Source organism: Protopterus annectens, chromosome 17.part0, assembly GCF_019279795.1.
Source record: "Protopterus annectens isolate FY-2018-M chromosome 17.part0, PAN1.0, whole genome shotgun sequence".
Taxonomy (NCBI): domain Eukaryota; kingdom Metazoa; phylum Chordata; order Ceratodontiformes; family Protopteridae; genus Protopterus; species Protopterus annectens.
In genome coordinates, this window is record NC_056751.1 from 146,704,310 (window position 1) to 146,725,555 (window position 21,246).

General features: G+C 40.0%; 1 protein-coding gene across 1 annotated transcript in view; it reads left to right on the top strand.

Annotated features, from left to right (window-relative positions):
- The window catches only part of ERCC6L2 (ERCC excision repair 6 like 2), a 1,190,567-nt gene that overhangs the window by 330,975 nt on the left and 838,346 nt on the right, over positions 1-21,246 (top strand). Inside the window, exon 9 of the mRNA XM_044058934.1 lies at positions 12,638-12,757. Coding sequence (XP_043914869.1) covers positions 12,638-12,757 — 120 coding nt within the window. The remainder of the gene's footprint in view (positions 1-12,637; positions 12,758-21,246) is intronic.

Sequence of the window (21,246 nt, forward strand, 5' to 3'; positions counted from 1 at the left end):
TCTAGGCGTGGTAGGGGCAGAGCTCAGAGTACCTTTAGGCCTAGGACATGGAGTTCGCCTGCTCAATCTGCTGGTGAGGGTAGGGGCCAGTCCTTTCGTAAACAGGCCCAATGACCTACATTTTCAGCTGCCAGATTCTTCTTGCCTGGCAGCTCCTTTGGGAGGAAAGCTAGCTCTCTTCAAGCAAAATTGGTTTTTAATCACCCAAGACAAATGGGTGTTGGACATTATAAACAAAGGTTACAAGTTTTATTTCCATACCTTGCCTCCTTTAAAAGGTATGCCAGACATTCCTCCTTGGCAAAGGATGGAGGCTCAAAAACAGATTTCATTACTTCTTCACATGGGAGCTATACAGCCAGTACCTCCTTCAGAAGTGGGTCTCGGGTTTTATTCCCGCCTGTTTCTAGTACCAAAGAAAGGGAGCACGTGGAGACCGATTTTGGATTTATCTCTCCTCAACACTTATTTGGACATTCCAAAGTTCAAAATGTTGACATTACAACAGCTTTTGCCTCTGCTGGGAAAAGAACACTGGATGGTAACTCTGGATCTAAAAGAGGCTTATCTTCATGTTCCTATCAGGCCCAGTTGCAGGAAGTACCTGCGTTTTCGAGCTGGAAATTTACATTATCAGTTCTCTGCATTGCCCTTTGGCTTATCTACTGCCCAGAGTGTTCACAAAGGTTCTGGCTCCAGTGATAGCCTTTTTCAGGATGGAAGGAATACAAATTTATCCTTACTTGGACGATTGCCTGATTATTGCACAAGACAAGGACGAGCTTCTTCAGCATCTACAGTATGTGATGGTAGTGTTAAGATGCCTAGGGTATTCTGTGAATGAAACAAAGTCCAGTCTAGTACCCTCTCAGGACATGTGCTTTCTGGGTGTGAGACTGAATACAGCTTCCTAGATGGCCTTTTTGACCCCGGACAAACAGAAAAGTCTTTCACTTTATTTCCATCAAATGTCTCTTCAGTCCAGGCTGACTGCAAGGACAGTCCTTCAAGCCTTGGGGTTCATGGCATCTTGTATTCTGGTGCTTCCCAATGCCAGATTGCATATGAGGAAGCTTCAATGGTATCTCAAAAATCTATGGACACAACACTGCCAGGATCTAGACACTGTCATTCAGATAATACCTTGCATTCAGAAGGAATTTTTGTGGTGGGCTCAGGAATGTCACCTAAACAAGAGACTCTCTGTGACCCGACCAGAGGCGAGTCAGATTCTAACGACGGATGCCTCGGACAAGGCTTGGGAGCACACCTCAATGGAAAATGGGTGCAAGACACGTGGCCTGCCAGACTTCAACACTTGCATATCAACTTGAAGGAGATGTTAGCAGTACAATTTGCATTGATGGCTTTCAAGGATTTACTTCACCCAGGGCAGGTGTTGATTCTAACAGACAACACAACTGTCATGTGGTACATCAACAAGCAAGGGGAACTCATTCGTACCCTCTTTGCAGACAAGCGATGATTTTGTGGGAGACAGCTCTCAGTTACAACCTCAATCTTCAGGCAAGATTTCTACCAGGAGCACAGAACTCCTTAGCAGATGTATTGAGCAGGCAAATAGTGGATCCTCACGAGTGGAAATTGGATCCTCAGGTATTTCAAAAGTTGACAGTGTCATGGGGAACTCCAGACATAGATCTGTTCGCTTCTCCACTAAATTACCAGTTGCCAAAGTTTTGCACAAAAAGGTTTCATCCCACAGCTTGGAAGGTGGACGCTCTGTCATTCAGTTGGAACAATCTTCATGTATATGCCTTTCCACCTCTACCTCTTCTGCCCAAGGTTCTCTTGAAGGCCAGACAAGACAAGCCATCCATGATCCTGATAGCACCGGATTGGCCTTGACAACACTGGTACCCATTACTGAGGAGTTTGGTCCGAGAGCCTCCATGGCCTCTGCCTTTGATTCCACACCTTTTGTCTCAGGAGGGCAATCACTTTCTCAATGTCAGAATTCAGTCTCTGCATCTAACAGCCTGGCATATTCTGTTTTAGATTCTGGAGGTTCTCAGCTTCCACAACAAGTTTTGAATGTTATTTTGGAGGCCAGGAGGCCTAGTACAAGGAAAGTTTATGCTGATAAATGGAGGAGATTTTTTATTTGGATCAAAGGGAAGGATTTTGATGTTTCCAAACCTAATTTGAGTGCTTCCTTACAATATCTTACTGAGTTATTAGACAAAGGTTTGTCCTTCTCCTCCATAAAGGTTCATGCTGCAGCCATTTCGGCTAATTATGACTGTGATCCTCCTTTATTCTCTCATCCTTTGTTTAAGCAGTTTCTCAGAGGGGCAAAGAACATAAGACCCCCACGTAGAGCTCCTACTCCTGCTTGGGATCTCAATTTTGTGTTGGAAAAGCTTACTCTACAACCTTTTGAGCCTGCAGCTACTGCCGAGTTAAAGTATTTGTCATGGAAAACTGCTTTTTTGTTGGCCATTACTTCTGCAAGAAGGGTTTCTGAATTACAGGCCCTTATGGCAGTGGAGCCTTTCTTGATTTTTCATAAGGATAGGGTCTCTTTGCGTACTAATCCTTCCTTTATGCCTAAAGTGGTTTCTAGTGTGGCCTTAAACCAAACTATTCATTTGCCTACTTTTTATGCAAATCCTCAAAATAAAGGGGAGAAGATTTTGCATACTTTGGATATTCACAGGCAGTTGCGTTATTATTTGAGCAGAGTTCAGAAAGTCTCAGCAGTTGTTTGTTTCTTTTGCTTTGGGTTCACAGGGTAGACCTGTTTCAAAACAAGCTATTTCTAAATGGATTGGGTTTTGTATTTCTTTTTGTTATTCCCATCATGGTAAGGAGAGTCCGGCTGGAATCAGACCTCATTCCACTAGAGCTACTGCAACTTCTACTGCCTTTCTAAGGGGGGTAGCTACAAAGGATATTTTGGAAGCAGCCACTTGGAGTTCAGTACATACTTTTTCTAAGCATTACCACCTTCCTCTTTATTCTAAGTCTAGGGCTGGATTTGCCACTGCAATATTACAGGGCATTTTAACAGCCCCTACTGCTTTATGATTTTGCCAACCTCCCTTTCCCGTTGCTTTGGGATTCTACCCATAAGTAAGGACTGCAGCAATGTGAGATGAAGAACATAGTACAGTTTTGTACCTACCATAAATGTAGATGTTCGAAGATCCACATTGCTGCAGTCCAATTTTCCCTCCCTCCTTCCCCTCTGTAGCTTAGCATGGTTATATGGTTTGGGTGATGGCTGTAGTTGGGCATATCTTTTGGGAAGGTACTCTGTTTTTTGGCTGTGGCCTTTCTTTTAGGGCCTTCTGACATCTGGGGCAAGAAAAGACTGAGGATATGACGTCGGTCATGCGCTTTTATACCCTGATGCTCTGATGTCAGGGCTGTGCGCCCATGACCGACGTCAGCCTAATACTTTGGTATTCGGGCCGACCGAGGGACAGCGGACTAGGACTGCAGCAATGTGGATCTTCGAACATCTACATTTATGGTAGGTACAAAACTGTACTTTCCATCCCCTCCTGTTGCCACAGTGACCACGGATGCCTCCCAGATGCGGTGGTGGGGGGCATTATCTCGGCAGGACAGTCCAAGGCACTTGGCAGGAACACGAGATACATCTGCATATCAATATCTTGGAGATGAGAGCAGTGCTAGTAGCGTTGCAAGAACTTCAGAGCTTTCTTCCTCTAGGGACAATTGCGATCCACACGGACAATATGTTGGTGGTATGGTATCTGAACAAACAGGAAGGAACCAAGTCGTACCCCCTTTGCAGAGAGGCCATTTGAGTGTGGCAGTGGGCAGTGTGTTCCCAACATTTTCTCGTAGCAGCGCATATTCCGGGCAAGTCCAGTGTGATCGCCGACAGGTTGAGAAGAGCTATTCTGATGCCTCATGAGTGGTCCCTGAACAGTCAAGTTGCAGAGCAGATTTTCCACAGATGGGGTCAGCCTTGCCACGACCTATTTGCCAGTCCCCTCAATACCAAGTGCAGCAGCTAATTTACCATTATTCCCCTTTAGGGGAAGTCACCCAGGGACGCTCAAGTTCACGATTGGCCCTCCGGTCTACTTTATGCCTTCCCGCCTTTTCCTCTGCTGACAAAGGTTATTCAGAAAGCGCAATCCCTGTGAAGCAGAATGATTCTGATTGCTCCACACTGGCCTCGTCAAGTTTGGTTCCCCTTTCTCCATCCTTCTCTCATGGACGCCCCCTGGATTCTGGACCCACAGCCAGATATACTGACTCATATGTCAGGGCAGTTCCATCGCTCTCTTCAGACCCTCCGGTTGACAGCCTGGCTACTCCACTTCCATCTCTAGTCAGGCTTCATTATTTTTCTCTGGAAGTGGTTCATATCCTGTCCTCTTTCCATAGGCCTTTGACCAGAAAGATTGATTCCAGTAAATGGAAAAGATTCTCCATCTGGGCTCATGCACGACAAATTGATCCTTATACAGCTTTTCAATCAGGGGTCAGCAGCCGCGACCATTAAAGTCCAGTTGGCGGCTATTTCCACTTTTCACGTCGCTAATGAACCCTGTCTAATGGTGCATAGACTTTGTAAGGCATTCTTGAAGGGCACTATGCTGCTTCGCCCTCCAGTCTTTGACCCGGTCATGCCTTGGGACCTAAATTTTGTGCTACAATGTCTCACTTCGTCCCCCTTTGAGCCTGCAGCTACTTGTGAATTGAAATATTTGACTTGGAAGACTATCTTTTTGGTAGCCATCACTTCAGCTAGACGTGTCACAGAACTCCAAGCCTTGTCAATCAAACCGCCTTACTTGATATTTCACAAGGACAGGGTTTCCCTCAGACCAAGTCACTTTGGTTAGTAATCTCAACCAATCCATTGAACTGCCCTTATAGTTTTCTAATGGGGCAGAATTTAAATTTCACCAGCTGGATGTTCACAGGCAGTTGCGTTTTTATTTGCATAGAACGTGGGATCTTAGAAAATCGGATCAGCTATTTGTCTCATTTTCAGAAAATAGGATTGGGTCTCCTGTTTCCAAGTGACTATGTCTAGATGGATCTCTAGTTGTATTTCCTTCATTTATGCCTCAGGTGGTAAGGATTTAGCATTTAGAGTGAAGGCTCATTCTACCCGATCGATGTCTACCTCTACAGCATTTCAGGCCAGGATATCTAGGGATGATATTTGTGCTGTGGCTACATGGGCATCTCCTCACACCTTTATTACTCACTATAAATTGCATTTGGTGTCCAGAGGCAGGTCTTCCTTTGGTTCCACAGTGCTCAGGAGTATTTTCCACTGAGCCTCCCAGGATTCAGGTGCTGGGGACACTGTCCCACGGGTAAGAATGTAGGCGAGATTGGACTACATAATATCAAGAAGTTATGTACTCACCATAATGTTCGTTGTATGTAGTCCATTTCGCCTCACATTCTTACTTACCCTCCCGTCTTCCCCCATCATGGAGGACATAGAGGTTAGTTCTGGTTTCAGTACTCCTTTTATTATTGGAATGTTTTTTCCTTCTCTATGTGTTATGTGTATGGAGGAAAGGGAGCAGTGCAGCATGGGATACCTCTTAGCCAAGTCAATTGAAAGACTTTGAGCTAGAGTATGGCCGAGTCGGAGCCGAGGTTTGGCTCCGAACCCACGGGTAAGAATGTGAGGCGAGATGGACTACATACATCGAACGTTATGGTGAGTACATAACTTCTTGTTATTCATCACTAACATAAACCAGGACATAAGCAAAAATGATGCACAACTGCTAATGCATTCACCCTGAAAAATAAAAACAGGTGATAATAAATGTAAGTATATTATTTTTCATATACCTTCTCCTTGAGTAAGCACTGTATAGATATAACATCATTAAGCCCTGTGGGACTGAAGCATTCATAAATATCTTCCACCAAAGTTCTGTCTTTTCAATTAATAGTTTCTATGGCCTACCTCTAGGCCTGACCTCTCCTTTCTCAATGATAGCAAACAGGATATGATGGTCTGGAAATTGGTGAATATGCTTGTAGAGTCCATTTGTAGATTTAGCCTTTCTGATCTCATAGTGATGTTTGTAGATATGATCCCTAAGCTTATGTTCTAATTTACCAACATAGAAACTATAGCACTAATGACATACTGCAGCAAAAATAATCCCCTTTGTATGGCAATTAAATTTTCCAGGGATTGAAATGGATACATTATTGATGCAAAAGCTACTACACACACAAATGGAAGGGCATTGTGAGCATGCCCCATGTGCCCCGTAATTGTTTTATCTTTAGAATACCCCATAAAATCATATATGTTTTTGAAACAAATAACTTTTTTATAGACTATGTTAGGTGCTTTGCATAAACATTTACATAAAATTCTGTTATTAGAAATAAACTGCCATTTTTTTCTGATGATATTACTAACTGCTGGGCTGCCAACTGAATATGTAGCAACAAAGGCATGTGCATAGCTAGCTTGTTATTGATGCATACAGTTGTCTAATGCACTAGATGTTCTGTAACATGAATATCATTAAATTAGTTTCTATACTACCTGCATTAGTAGTTTCATACTGTAAAAATGACACATACGTACCTTGAGCTCCTTTTGTTTTAACTTCCTCACTTGATCTAAGTAATGCTTTATGGTGCCCCTTATTCAAGAATAAGAACATGGTGGAAAGTAAATCATTTTCTTTGAGAAAATCACTATGACTAGACACCATTCTTGCTGCCCTCACAAATTGGCCTTTAACAACAAGCTGCTTTTGATGTTGTGGATGGCAGCTGGTATAATATAAAAACATATTAGAATATGTGGGGTTCCGATAGATTTGGGAAGCAATTCTTAAGCTCCCTGAAATATTTTCTTTCTTAGCTGGACATCTAAATATGCAATAGAATCCTGGACTACATTATGCATGAATTAAAAAAAAAACTGCAGTATTGTTAATATATGTTATAAAATCATAAATTTTAGCCATGCTGTCTGACCAAGCTATAAAGATATCATCCAGGACGCATGTGTACATGCTTTTTAAATAAAAACTTCTACTCCCATGATGCCATGAATGTATTTGCATACAAAGGCCCACAAGCTTCTCCCATCACAATACCTTTATTTTGGATGAAAATAATGGCCTTCAAAAAATAAATAATTATTATGTAATACAATGTCCATCAAAGCACTGAGTACATTAGACATTTTAAATTGAGTTAAATATTCTGAAAACCATTCAAGGCCAATTGTGTGCGTGATGCAGCTGAATAAATCTTGCACGTTAATAGTGATAAAAGATATTTCTGAAACATTACTTAACTGGCTTACTCTTTTCAAAAACTCCCAAGAGTCTTTGCAAATATAATACATTTTGGTTTAACATTTTGTCAATGTTATTGTGTTATAAAACTTGTTTTTGACATACCTGCATCAACAATAGGTCAAAAATGTGGACAATCAAGATTTTTATGGATTTTGGGCACCCCGAATATTGCTGGAATTCTAGATTCCTTAGCAGACAGAAATTTAAATTCATCCGGTTGGATTTCACCCTGCATGAGCATATCATATAAAACAACATCAGTTTGATGGTATGCAGCATGTATCTCATTAATAGATACTTCTGTATAAGTGCTGTCATACAACAGATTAAACATATGTTGTTCGTAGTCTACCTGATGCATGACTACTAAACCTTCCCCTTTATCTGGGCACATAAATCTCAGATATTTTTCTCTTTGTAACTCTTTCAACATATGCTGCTGTTTAGAAAGATTGTGCCAAGAAAGTGGGGGATTAGAACTCCTCAAATACCTAATGTCCATTTCAGAAACTTGCTCAAACAACTTAAGGGTGGGATGAAGCTCAGGGCTGACTGTGCTAGGAATATGTAAAACACTTGATTCACATGCAGTAAAGTTGTTTGTGGGCCATCAAATACTGAAGGTTTATTTTCTGCCATATAACTTTAGCTCACTAATAACTTTCGTTATATCCAACCTCTTAGCTGGTACGGAAGACCGGCCCATACACAACAAATCGGCAAGGAAAGTATTTAAATCAACAGAACTATAATTATAAATTTTAAAGTCACTAGTAGAGTTGAATATAATGTTACAATTGTGTACAGTCACCTCCTTTGACTGAGCTGGTTCCTCCTGTTCTGATTGTTTGAGGAATAATTCCTATTTCAGCTCTGGTCCTGATGATTCTCCTGGTTGTTGTTTCTCCTGATCTGAATCCGCACTGACGACCTGAGGGGAGAAAACTCCAAAGGGTGCTGATTTACTTATTCACTCTGTTTGAAAGACTACATTGCCCAACTGGCCGTGTGCTAGCGGTGTTTCCAAGAGCATGGCATAGGGTTGTTGTCTGAAGTGTTAAGATGCAGGTTTACTAATGAGTAGATATTGGTTATTGGTGACATCATGCTAGTAGCATGGAAAGGCATTGCTTTTGTTGAAAGTAAAGAAAAAATACTATATCGCTTTAGGTGCCAAAAACTATTTGTTTTTCTTGTGGAAGAGAATGGAACTAGAGGAAACAAACCAAGCCCTTGAGACGCAAGATTGCAACATACAGAAAGCAGTGAATGGATTGTATGCAGATCACTCACTTGAGTAAAAGCAGTCTCACAGTCCAGGTTCGGAGCAGATGAACGATGCTGCAATGTTGCAGACTGACCCTCTTGTGCAGTAAGTGCTTGTCAAGAGCTGGTGTTGTGGCAGCTGAGGTCACAGACATTATTTTTTCAGGTTCAAATGAAACTAGTGTTGATTCTGATGAAATCCCCAGTCAGAGGATGAAAGCGCTCCATCCGGTGGTTTTCCAGTTTTACTATTAATGTGGATTTTATTGCTGAATTCTTTGGTTGCTGCTGTTTGTGTTCAACTACACAAGAAAACTTTTTGAGATTTCCTGACTGCTGACAGTGTGTGTTTTGTACTCTGTTCGAAGGACACTGGACATTGATCACTTCCTTGAGGCTCCCCTCCCCTAATGCTTTGAGGGGGCTAGGGGTATGCTCTTCCCTCTGTGTATTCTTTTAAGTCACACTCAAGATTCTTAGTTTTCCGTAGCTGAATTTTTCAGCGTGTATTATCCACATCTGAAAAAGTAGATGTCAATTGTGGCTGCACTTGATGAAACAAAATATCTTCATGGATAGTTTGTCTAGTTTTTTTATGTCAGAGTACAGCATTTCCATCTATCTAAGATTGTGTTTGATCAGGAGCTCCAAAAGTCCATAACCATGTCATACCTCCTGTATGCACCAGTGCTACGCAGTCTTTTTTTTTGTTTTTTGTTTTGGTACAACTCCAGGTTGTAACAAAATATTAAATAAACATCTGAGTGATTCAATTACAACATCATAGACTACTTCTGAATTTACCCGAGAGATTATCAGTCCTCTCGGTACACACGTTTTTAACCTTTCCAAGTGCTTTAGAGACATCTAATTTTGAAATCATGGAGCATGATGTTAATTCTTTAGAGATTAAATATTTGTTGTTGTTTGTAATATATAAGCTTGACAGTTCAAGGAAATATACACTAAATTTGTTTGCAATGTCATAGTTATTTATAATAATCCTATCTGTAATCAGATGTCCACTCTTATTGTCTGCCTTTTTATATGCTTCTGACATGTAGTGTGCCTCATTTTTCTTGTCTGTTGTCCTTCTCTAATATGCTTCCATGCTGTTTCCTTACAAAGATGCAGTCTCCATAACTGTGCACTTTCCCTGTAATGGAGTCTTACCAGCTGAGTAGAGGAGTGCTTGTTTTTAAATTAATATGACTCATAATGAGCATGTCAGTATTCCTTTGCCTTCCTAGCTGTTGCTGTTGCAATACTTTGCTTGTTTTTTTTTTTTTTTCTGTGTGGTATTATTCAGGTCTATTTCCTCTTTTGATACTGCTACTACATTGTTTTCAGTTACAAATTTCTTTCTTGAGTTTTATGTACTGGATGCAGATTTTTACATATTTTCTTGTAATAAAGTTTCCTTAATTTTGACTTTTCCCCAGTCCTGACAAGTCTCATAGAAAAACTTCTACACATTGTTGTAACAATCACGTAAAATAACTTCCTCATCAGAAAAAGCAGACTTTTCCATCTAGAGTTTTTCTGTGTTGTCATTTAACTGATCCATATTGTAGTCTTGCACATCCTTTCATTTAAGTGGACTTCATTTACTATGACTTAGTGTCCGACTGCTTAGTTATTAGTCAGTCCTGTGTTTCTACCACAGGATTCACACCAAGTCTTTCTGGTTTGTTAGTCTGTTGCATGGTACCATGTCATTTGTCTTGCTGAAGACATAAAGGACAACTTCTCAAAGATGTCTCTTCTCTCCACTCAAGACTTACTGAAGATTGACCCACTTTAGAAACTAATGTTATGTATTGTACATTACATTCTGCTTGATTGATTGTACATTATACAACTCCCCCCCCCCATTAATATTCAAAATCGTGCACGCTGATTGGTCAGCGTGCACGTTGTAAATCATAGTTATAGTAATGGAAAAAGGTCCGGTCTCCCAGACTTTTTCCATTACTATAACTCTTTTTTCACACTGTTTCGCTATGTTAAACAAGTTTAACATAGCGAGACAGCTTTAAAAAAAGCAACAGATTCTCCGTTGCTTTTTTTTAAACCTGTCTCGCTATGTTAAACCCATTTAACATAACGAAAACAGTTTGTAAAAAGCAACGGAGATCTTGCTTTCTCCGTTGCTTTTGCCCACAATTCTGATGTACATCAGAACTGCCGCAGAATACCAGACATCTGCAGAAGGGCAGCAAAGAGGCATCATACAATGCCATTATTTAAGAAAAGTAATTATTTTTCTTAAATGTCATTGTATAATAGCAATAACCCACTTCTGGGTGTGGGTAATGCTGGATTTACCCACAGTTGGCTTTGTTTGGCCACTCAGGCTTCGCCTTCGTGACCAAACCATGCCAACCGTGGGTAAATCCAGCATTACCCACACCCAGGCGTGGGTTATTGCTATATTACACTGCACTTGTGTATTAGAATGTATGTGCAGGTTTTACTATGTAATTAGTCTGAACTACTCTTTTATTGCTTACATTTTCTGTATTTTTTTGTTTATGAAATGTTTTGTATTTCACTCAGTCTGAGCCTAAAGTTGGTCAGTATTGATGAGTGCAGTACCACCGTAAACAAATATAAATAAAATAAAACTTATCTCTTAGTGGCCTTTGTTTTGTTCCTTTCTCAGTTGTATCTTCCTGTGGTTCTTGTCTGTACCTGAGTTTGCAGTCTTTTTGCATATAATTTTTACCCCACCGAGATGCCTTGCATTATCTGCTGTCCTCACAGAACCTTTCCTGTAGTCAGCGATGCAACCTTAACAAAACCAGTTAAGTCACTGCATGTAGGGCAGTAGTTAAACCATTTGTGGGAAACATTGCATAGTTTTCAGGCTACATATTTGATTATGATTACAAAATAATTCATTTGTGTAGTCACTGCTAAGTTTAATTGTGAATTGTCAGTCTTAGGAGAATTTCTGTTGTCTTTATTCGTGGCCAACACTATTTATATTAAAATTTAGATCAGATGTAATCGGGTTGCTTTTTAACCAGTAGACGTTTTTACATTTTGAGTTCTGGTCAGTATGAAACATGTGGTGTATTTAGTGTATATTTTGATATATTTGGTCAGTAAGTCATGTGCAGGTATGGGTAGTGCTGAATTTATCCACAGTCTGTGTGTATGTGGGGAGGGGGGGGTCTCTAAAGAATTGCCTGAGTGATTAAAGTCACCATTAGTCTTGCTCCAGTTTGACATATTAAAGTTATGCACTGCATTTTTTAAACAGACATACATGCACATTTTATTATACATAATAGTTTATATGCTTTCTTTAGCAGCAGTTGTTGCAGGTGTTGTGGCTGTTAGTGGTACTAATGAGTGAATGAGTATGCACATGTCAGCACATGGCTTTAGGTTTGCAAAGCAAAAGTGTTGTCTCTGTAAGTAATACAAGGATATGCCTGCCTGTAGGTCTGCTTTGATAACACAGCAGTGTGTAAGGAAGGAGGAGAACACCATAACTTGTGGGACTCTTTAATGTGAATATTATTAGTGTTGCTGGCTTGCATACAGGGAGTGAGGCATTTGTATAATTGAAGCAAGTTCACACCATTGAAAGGGAATGGATTGATAGTCTCTTACCTGCAATACAGATACCTACTAGACATTTATTCCTAGTAGGAGCTAATTATCTTATTAAAAGGAGGAAGAGCTTCCAGACATTTAGACTGCAAAAATCGTTAGCAATTGTAATTTTCATTGTATAATATATTTTAGGAAGTTTTCTGCCTGAGTAGTGTGCTTTTTCAAGTAATGTTTCAGTAAGCTTTGAGGTTGCACGTAAAATGTCTTAACTCAATTAAAATGAAATAACCATTTACCTCAGTCAGCCTTAAATGTAAGGTGTTGGTGTCTGAACAAAAAACAATGTTAACAAGAGGAAGTTTAGCCTGCCTGATTCCTTTGTGCTGCCCAACCATTCTAAATATCTTCATTAAAGGTTTTACCCTATAGTTTTTAAGTTCCCATTGTATTGCAGTCTATGTGTAGGATGACTTCTAAAAGTTTTTTTCCCTTAGGATTCTAATATAAGGCGAGTCTGTGAGCAGGTGTTCTCAAAGTTTCCAGATTTCGTACAGCAAAGCAAAGATGCTTCATTTGAAACCATTTCTGATCCCAAGTACAGTGGAAAGATGAAGGTTAGTGATTTGCAAACTATAACTAGCTGTATATTTTAGTTTAAAAGTATGTTGTTGCATAATTCACTCATTTACTATTTATAAATATTTTTTCACTAGTAATTCGGGTTAGCTTTTGAAAAGACATGGCCAAAAACTCAATCCCAAAAAATGCATTGTAGTGTCCTTTAGGAACGTCAACTCAAGTTAATTACTCCATAAAAAATTACCCCTAAGAGTCAATCCAGTAGTAAGGGATCTGGAAACATATGTAGACAGCAATTTGGTCTTTGATCAACATGTAGCTAAAACAGTAGCAAATCATTCTGTGTCACCCAGCTTATAGGCAAGGGTACAACATTCAGGGTAAGAAGTTATAGCACCACTCTACTTGGTGCTTATCAGACCCATCATTAAATGCAGTGCTCCCTTTGGCATGTATCTATCCAGAAACTTGCAATAGTTGGAATGCCCACAAAGGATTCTCACCAGGAGCATTCAAGGCATAAATACCCCATCCTATACCGATCTTTTAAAGGCTCTGTATTCAGTTTCCTACAGGCTGCTGAAAGGGAATCTTTGCCTGGTTTACAGGGCTTTCTGAAATCCAGCCTTTATAGATCTTTTGCACATGCAAAAAACAAGCAGCACCAGAAACACTAGAACCAGGGATCTGAGCTTCGCTACTGGTGTAAACTGAACATGCTGGAGAGACAGACGTGTCCCTAATGATCCCTGCACTGTGGAGTAGGCTCCCCATCCATGTAAAACAGAGTTCATCCCTGACCCTATTCAACAAAACCTTAACAGTTAGATGGAAGTCATACATTTACCCCTAGGCTAGCCCCCATGTCCCTTATGGAGAGAGAGAGAGAGAGAGACTGTCAGTAAGAAGAATATTATCCTAACTCACCCCCCCCCCCCACAAATCCTTAGTTACCCCCCCCTCCCATAGACACTCGTGATACTCCGGACTTCAGTTGTTTGGTGTGCATGGCCTGGGCCTTAGCCTAGTAACAACATATGGACCTAATAATTAAGCAACATTTATTGTGTAGGTGCAAGGTCTTGTAAAATATGTTTACAGAATGTTTTTTTATTCACCTAATCTTTTTTAATTGGGTAAGAGGGCAAGACTACTGTAGGTAAGTACTTTTTTTTGTTATGACTCAGTAACTGCAAACTAATTAAGCTACTCTTTGATGCCTCAGAGTTTACAAATGGAACGCATTAAAATGTCCTACTACTGGCTGTAAGTCAACCTGCAATGGCAATATAAAGCAAAAACAGCACACATAGAACTCTGGATCCTCATGTATAAAATAATAAATATTGCTAAAGTTCACTAAATGTACAACTAATGATGATATCTCATTCATAATACCTCGTCATCACAAACCAGTTTTCCATTCTTCAGACCAGTGTATGCCTCCTTTAATGGCATCATAATGGAAGCTGTTTAATTAATTAGTATCTTAAAGGCCTCCCTATGGCATTAAAGCATATATTAGCATCCCAAGAGGGTATAGTGCCTCTAAAATTACCTAGCAGTGATATTCCTTTTTCTATAGTCTAGTGTTTTATCACTTCTTCTAAGGAAGATTTCCATCACATCAGTAACCTGGATCATAAATTTAGTATGTCAGTATTTTTTACCAATGGCTCGACAGTGTGCATATACACACTTTTAGCATCTGTATGGTTTTATCTATATAAAATCCATTACAGTTATTACTTTTTCTAAGGTAAACCACTCCTTCACTTTTGCAGTCCAAGTATACTTTAAAATACTTTATATGACCAGTAGTTTGATGGCTAACTAATTTATATGTTGACACTTAGTATACTTCCCAGACATGCAAGTACCTCTATGATGATAAATGGACTTTTACTGCTTACAGATGAAAATTTCAGTATATGTTTTCCTTTGAGTTATTGTTTATAAAATTTCTGATTTCATCCACATTAAGAAAAAAAGCCCAAAATCTGAGGTATATATTTTTTGTTGTTAATCCCGTGCTTCCTGGCCTGCTGGTAGTGTCATCCATTGACGAAAAAGATAGCACATCATCTTCTGTCACACACAACTTTCTACATATAACAGATTCTTTGTGTAACCCCTGGCCATGAGTATATATCTTAAAAGACTTCTGCCAACATATTTCATCAGTTGACAGCCATGAGGCCCTGAGTAGTTGTGTTTTTATTACAATGTGCTTGATAAAACTGGAATGTAGACTTGGTAGATAAATACGTGCTTTTTTCATAGATTTGTTATATTTACTTTATAGCTTATCGCATTGGCTATGACTAGTAATGTTCAAGGAAATTAATGCTTGATGATGTACCTGTTACCATTGTGTAAGAGTCTGCTGTCCTTTGATGCATTACTTTAATTCAAAAATGTACTTAATCTCTATTCATGTCCTTTCCATAAAAGAAAAATATTGACCATAAATCTAAAATAGCTTAATATGTGCAAGCTTCTCTGGTATAGAGGGGGTAAAGCCATGATTAAGGCACAAATGACCAGAGTTTGGTTGGCAGCTTAGGAGCTTGACAGAGCTGACAGAGGAATAATGTGCATGCCCATACCTGAGGGGAGAATGGGTCAGAACTGACTGTTCACTGCCAGATGCCTGTGAGGAGGGTTGGCAGTGCAAATCATGTGCTAGCAGGTGCATTTTGCTGTATACCACTGCATGGTGGTAGCCGTTGTCTTGATTGCCTAGAACAGGTGGAACGGTGTTGTAGGCTTCTGCAGTGGTGGTTGCTGTTCCATCCACTTGGGGGTGGAGTATTAGGGCTATCATAAATACCCTCATAGCCAGGATGCCATTGAGGGCAGAAAGAAATGGTTGTGTGAGTGATGGTCCATGCAGATAGCTGTTACCTATGTACTTCTGGGAGACCCCAGTGGTAGAAACTATGGAGCTGTAGTTCAGTAGGGGGAGATTTGATAGTTGGCAGGTACAGGGGAAAACATTTCTGTAAAAGAAATTACACAACTTTTCCTTCCAGTATTTTGAGTTATAGATAGCTTTTGCCTTCCACTTACCCATATAATCATTTGCATACTTGGGGGCCAGTGCTGCTCTCAAAGCTATACCTTTAATTGTGTGATGTATTTATTTACCAAAATCGATTACATTATTGCAAAAAAAACGTATCAAGCAGGAGTCCATAATACTCACTCATGTCAAAGACAGTGAACACTTTTTTATGAATGTTATATATAGACCTATAAGATTTCAGTTTACTAATATGAGGTTTTAATGTACATCCTACATTGATAGATGTAGGTTCTGTTATCCAGCCATGTCTGCTTACAGGTGACCTTGGGGTGTTTTAGATTATGTATCACTTTTTTTCAAAAATAATAGGTATAGATGGTTCTGCAGTTACAAGGAATAACGCTGAAGAATCTGTCATTAGACAGCATCTTATATAACATATTTATGTGCTTTATCATACCATTTACCTAATATTGTAGTACTGTTTTACTTCTGTCTTTGTCTGATGACATAATTTTCACATGAGCCATATAACATTCATTATCCAGAACTACTTTTGCTCTATCTTTGCCAGTCACTAGTAAATATAATATCTTTAGTCCTGATTGTATTTAATACTAGCATCTCCTGCATATTTAAATTATATTATTTAAGCAGCACAAGCTTGTTCAACAGCCATCTAATCTGTGTGACACAGACATTTTCAGAAGCATTGACAAAATTAATAGCAGTTGGTATAAAGCAGCTGGGTGTCAAAAACTTTCATCAGCATAGATATGTTGCTAAACTAATAAATAAAAAGTCAGCCCAAACTGATGGTGGTAAAAGGATGTACAAATAAAAACAAACCACTAGTACACTCTTCAGAGATGGGAAAAACCCCAAAATAGCATGTCAAATCTTTATTCAACTCATTCGTCCTCAAGGGACTTCATCAGAATGAAAAACTACAGCACCATAGCCGATATATACCTATTACAAACCAGTCAACACCATCTATTAGTACATAATTGAAATCAGCCTTCTTTAATTATAACTAGATAAAACTTGTGAACCATTAAATACAATACCCTAAAAATGTTATAAAAAATGTAAATTTTTTTTCATTAAAAGCCCTTTTTAGCCACTTTCAAATGCGTAACTTTAAAAAAACATTTTATATTAATGATACTATTAAGACCAGGTAGACTATCAGTGCCTAATTTTAGCTGCTGTAGTGTTTCTTTTTGCTCAACCCTATTTTTATATTCTCCACCTCTTCTGTCTTCTGGGACTTGTTTGACTATAGCAAACATGAACTTCTTGTAGTTCTGGCATTCCAAAGAATGCTTATATAAAGCATTTTTATCATTCCTTGTTTTTATGGCATAAACTTGTTCTTTAATCCTTATATCCAAATTATGAGTTGTCATACCTACATAGTAATAACTGCAACCTGTACAGGTACTAACATAAACAGCAACCTTAGATTTGCAATTAAACACTCCAGTGTATTGAGAAATATTTATAACAATATTTGTACTGCATTTTATTCTTTTGTCCAGATAGTCTTGTGGGATTTTTTTCTCTTGCCTCTAAAGACTCTGTAGCTTTTTGGACGCAGGTTTCATTTTCCTTGTTTAAATGCATAACTGAACTTTCTGGTTGTCTGTATGGTTTTCTTTCTCACCGACCATAATGAAGGGTAGGCCAGTGATACACTGTTTTTGTTGTTGTGTCTTTCGGCTTTTCCCGGTTAGGGGTCGCCACAGCGGAACTCCGGTCTGCTAATGATTGGCAGTTGATTTTTACATACCGAGTTGCCAGCCCTGATGCACAACCTTCAACGAAGGAACGCCCATTCACGCATGTCTCCACTCAGAAGACGCTCTAGCTGAGAGTCGAGCCGGACAGCGTCTTACTGTGAGGCGACAACGCTACCGCAGCAGCACCACCACCGCAGATCCCAGGCCAGTGATACACTAATTAGTTAAAATGTTTCACTGCTGGGATGGGTATACAAGTCTTTTGATGGCAGAATATTGGTTTGAGATGATGTGGTCTGTGATGATGTGAGGTATTGCCAGCTCTGCCAGGAGAGGTAGGGCAGTGGATGTGTAACATATGCCAGCATAGCTAGCTGGAGTTTTGTAAAGAATTTTATGTCATTTGTATATCAAACTGATTTGTACAGGTGCTTGTGTTGAAAATGTATTTGTAAATCTTCTTATGTTAAAAATGTACCAAAAGTGGGTCCTACTGGACAGAAAAGAAGTACACCTGTATGCCAGACTGTATTGTAACTGTTGAAATGAATATACTGTAACAGAGGATACTGGAAGAGAAAAGCTTAATCTCAATCCAGCTAACTTTGAAAAATAGCCTGAAATTACAATACTTGGTTTAGGTCATAAAGATTGTATCTTACAGTTCTGATTGCAGCCAGCGACAAAATGTCTGTAAAAAAAACAGGACTCGGAATCCTACTGTATTGTACTTAGGGGTGAACTAATTGCTACCCTGGAATGCTGGAAGTTTTTGAAATGGTTTTATAGCTTCCAGGTGCTATAACACATCTTAGCAAAGCTGTACCTGTGCATATGGTAGCACGTATGTGCAAGATTCTGGCTCAGTTTCTAGTAAATGGTGTAGTCTGGGAACCAGAAATAAGGTGACCAGATTTATGTGATGTCATTCTGTAATGCAGCAGATGTTTTAATACTATTTATTGCATTTGATTACTGGAGTAGTCCACTAGGCCAGAAGAACCCATTTTTCAGTGGAGGCCCGGGGAGAAAAGCTCCACGTTTAACACATATAGACAAGAAATATGTTACAATGATACAGGCTATATAATACAACAGCAGCAAGTACAACAAAATTAAAATTACAAGAAATATATTACAATGATGCAGGATATATAATACAACAGCAGCAAGTACAACAACGTTATGATTACATACACTGGATTGTTATCGGGTAAAATTGGAGATGAACAACTAGATTTAGACGGGCCTGCTGAATCTAGCTTTGTTTGTATGCTTGTTGTTTGTTGTAGACAGGCCTGCTGAATCTAGCTTTGTTTGTATGCTTGTTGTTTGTTTGCTTGTTATTTCCCTGAAACGCTAATTCCACCTAAATGCGGCTTTTCAGCGCTTCTGTGGATCCCTAGTGATATATGCATTGCTTACTGTACTTATCTCCTTGTTTCACTTGAAAGAAAGTTACTGTTTGTCGTTTTTGCATTTAAGTTACCTGGCACATGCTCACTAAAGCAATTATATAAGTCAACACTAAAAAATTAAAAGCACTACACCCTCACAAACTCCCCTTGAGTACCTTGTTCCCCATTGGCCCTTTTTTTCAATTATAAAGTAATTCCCAATACTATTCTAGCATGTCCAAAGGTCAGTTGTCAATCTCCTCTCCGGTCCAGCTGGTGAATCTGGGAATCTTGAGGCAATGTTACAACTGCCTCATGTACATAGACAACCCTCTTCTCCTCCCAACAAATTCCAACACGTGAGAGATGCAACCATATAGCTAAACTGGAGGCTAAGCTCTCTCAACTCAGTACTGGCGTAACCAGTCAGGAGGAGAAGGAAACCACACTCACTACAATTCCAGTCTCACATAGACCTACCACGACAGCAAATCAAACACATAAACACACAAAAACATTCTCGGAGACTCTAAATAAAAATCTGCCTAAGCAGCAGAGACCTCAAAGCAGACACCCAAGCAACCACTACCCCAAAACAAAACACATGCAACACATAGCTGACAAAACCAGTGTGCTGAACAGTCACAGCCCTTAAGGCTAAACAACACACCTGATACACTTGTAATAGGTGACTATCGTCAGGCACACTGACGTCCCGCTCACCAGGCTGAACAAGGAGAAGGTCACGGTGAGCTGCCTGTCGGGCTCTAGGATCCTCCACATAACACAAGCACTCAGTTCACTCCAAGGCAAGTACAAATATGACTCAGTCATTGTCCATGCTGGTGTGAATGACCTGAGACGTACCTCCCTGGACTACATGAAAAGAGACATAAAGGAGCTCTCTGAGCATGTAGCCCAGGCCGGTATGACCCTGACCTTGAGTAACATCCTACCCTCACCAAGAATGATGCCACAATATGAAGACAAAATGATCAATTTCAACAATTGGCTTAAGTATTGGTGTCATTCAAAGGGGATCCAATGCCTGTCAGCCTGGGATGACATGCTCGACAAGCCACGATGCTTCGCTAGGGACGGCTTGTACCTGTCACCCATGGGCTTTTGGATATTGGCAAAGGCTCTTACTACCCCCATAGTGCCTTTTTTTAGGCAAGGCTCAAAAGACAAACCCACCTCCATAGGTATCACAACGGATAAGAAACTAAGAGTAATGCTACTCAATACCAGAAGTCTAAACCTCAAGATGCATGCACTCAAAACTCTCCTTAGCATGGAGAACATCGATATCCATGCAGTAACAGAAACCTAGTTCAAGGCTCCCGAGAGCACTCCAGCACTACCAGGTTATACCTCATACCATGCTTTTCGGCCCCAAAACTTGGACCGAACCACAAAAGGAGGGGGAGTATTAATATTTGTCAAAGATACCCACACCTCCAGGTTGGTGGCACAGCACGAAGCATCAGAGACAATCCATGTGCAACTAACAGTGGGTAAAACTGCCTTCCAGTTTATAGCCTGCTACAGACCACCCTCCTAAACCCAGGAACCCCACTCTGCCTTCCTGAGAACACTGGAAAATATGAAGGTCTCTCCAAACGCCATTATATTGGGTGACTTCAACTACCCAAACATAGACTGGGAGCATTACTCTAGCTCCAACACCCTAGCCCAAAGGTTCCTAGAATTTATAAACTCAAATGCTATGGAACAACTTGTTACCACTCCCACAAGAGGGAAAACATACTGGACCTGATCATCACCAACATGGGGACTCTATGCTCCAGACCAGAAGTGTATCCCTCACTGGTAAGATCAGACCATAAACTAATCTCACTGGATATTCACATCCCGACCCCACCCCCTGCCCAGAAAACCACAGTGAAAAACTTCTCTAAAGCAAATTTCACACTCCTCAAAACCGAGGTGGAATCCTTCAAAGCCCTCGGGCCTGTGGAAAATATGGCCCAGACCGCAGAATCCTTTATAAACGCATTCTATGAACACCTTCAGGAATGCATGGATCATGCAATCCCAAATAAAACCAAGACCCAATCCTCTAAAGGCAGACGTCCTGTCTGGTGGACCCCAGCCATAAACAAACTATACAATAGAAGGAGGAAGCTACTACGTGATAGAGCAAAATCCCAAAAAGGGAAGGCATCTCTGATCAGTATTAGCAAAAAAGTACGGGCACTCATAAAATCGTCTAAGGCCAGCTTCGAGAGAAAAATTGCACAGGACACTAAGGATAATCACAAGGCTTTCTTTAGTTATGTTAGGAACCTGGGTGGGAATTCCCAGATATGCTCAGAATTAGTCCAAAATGA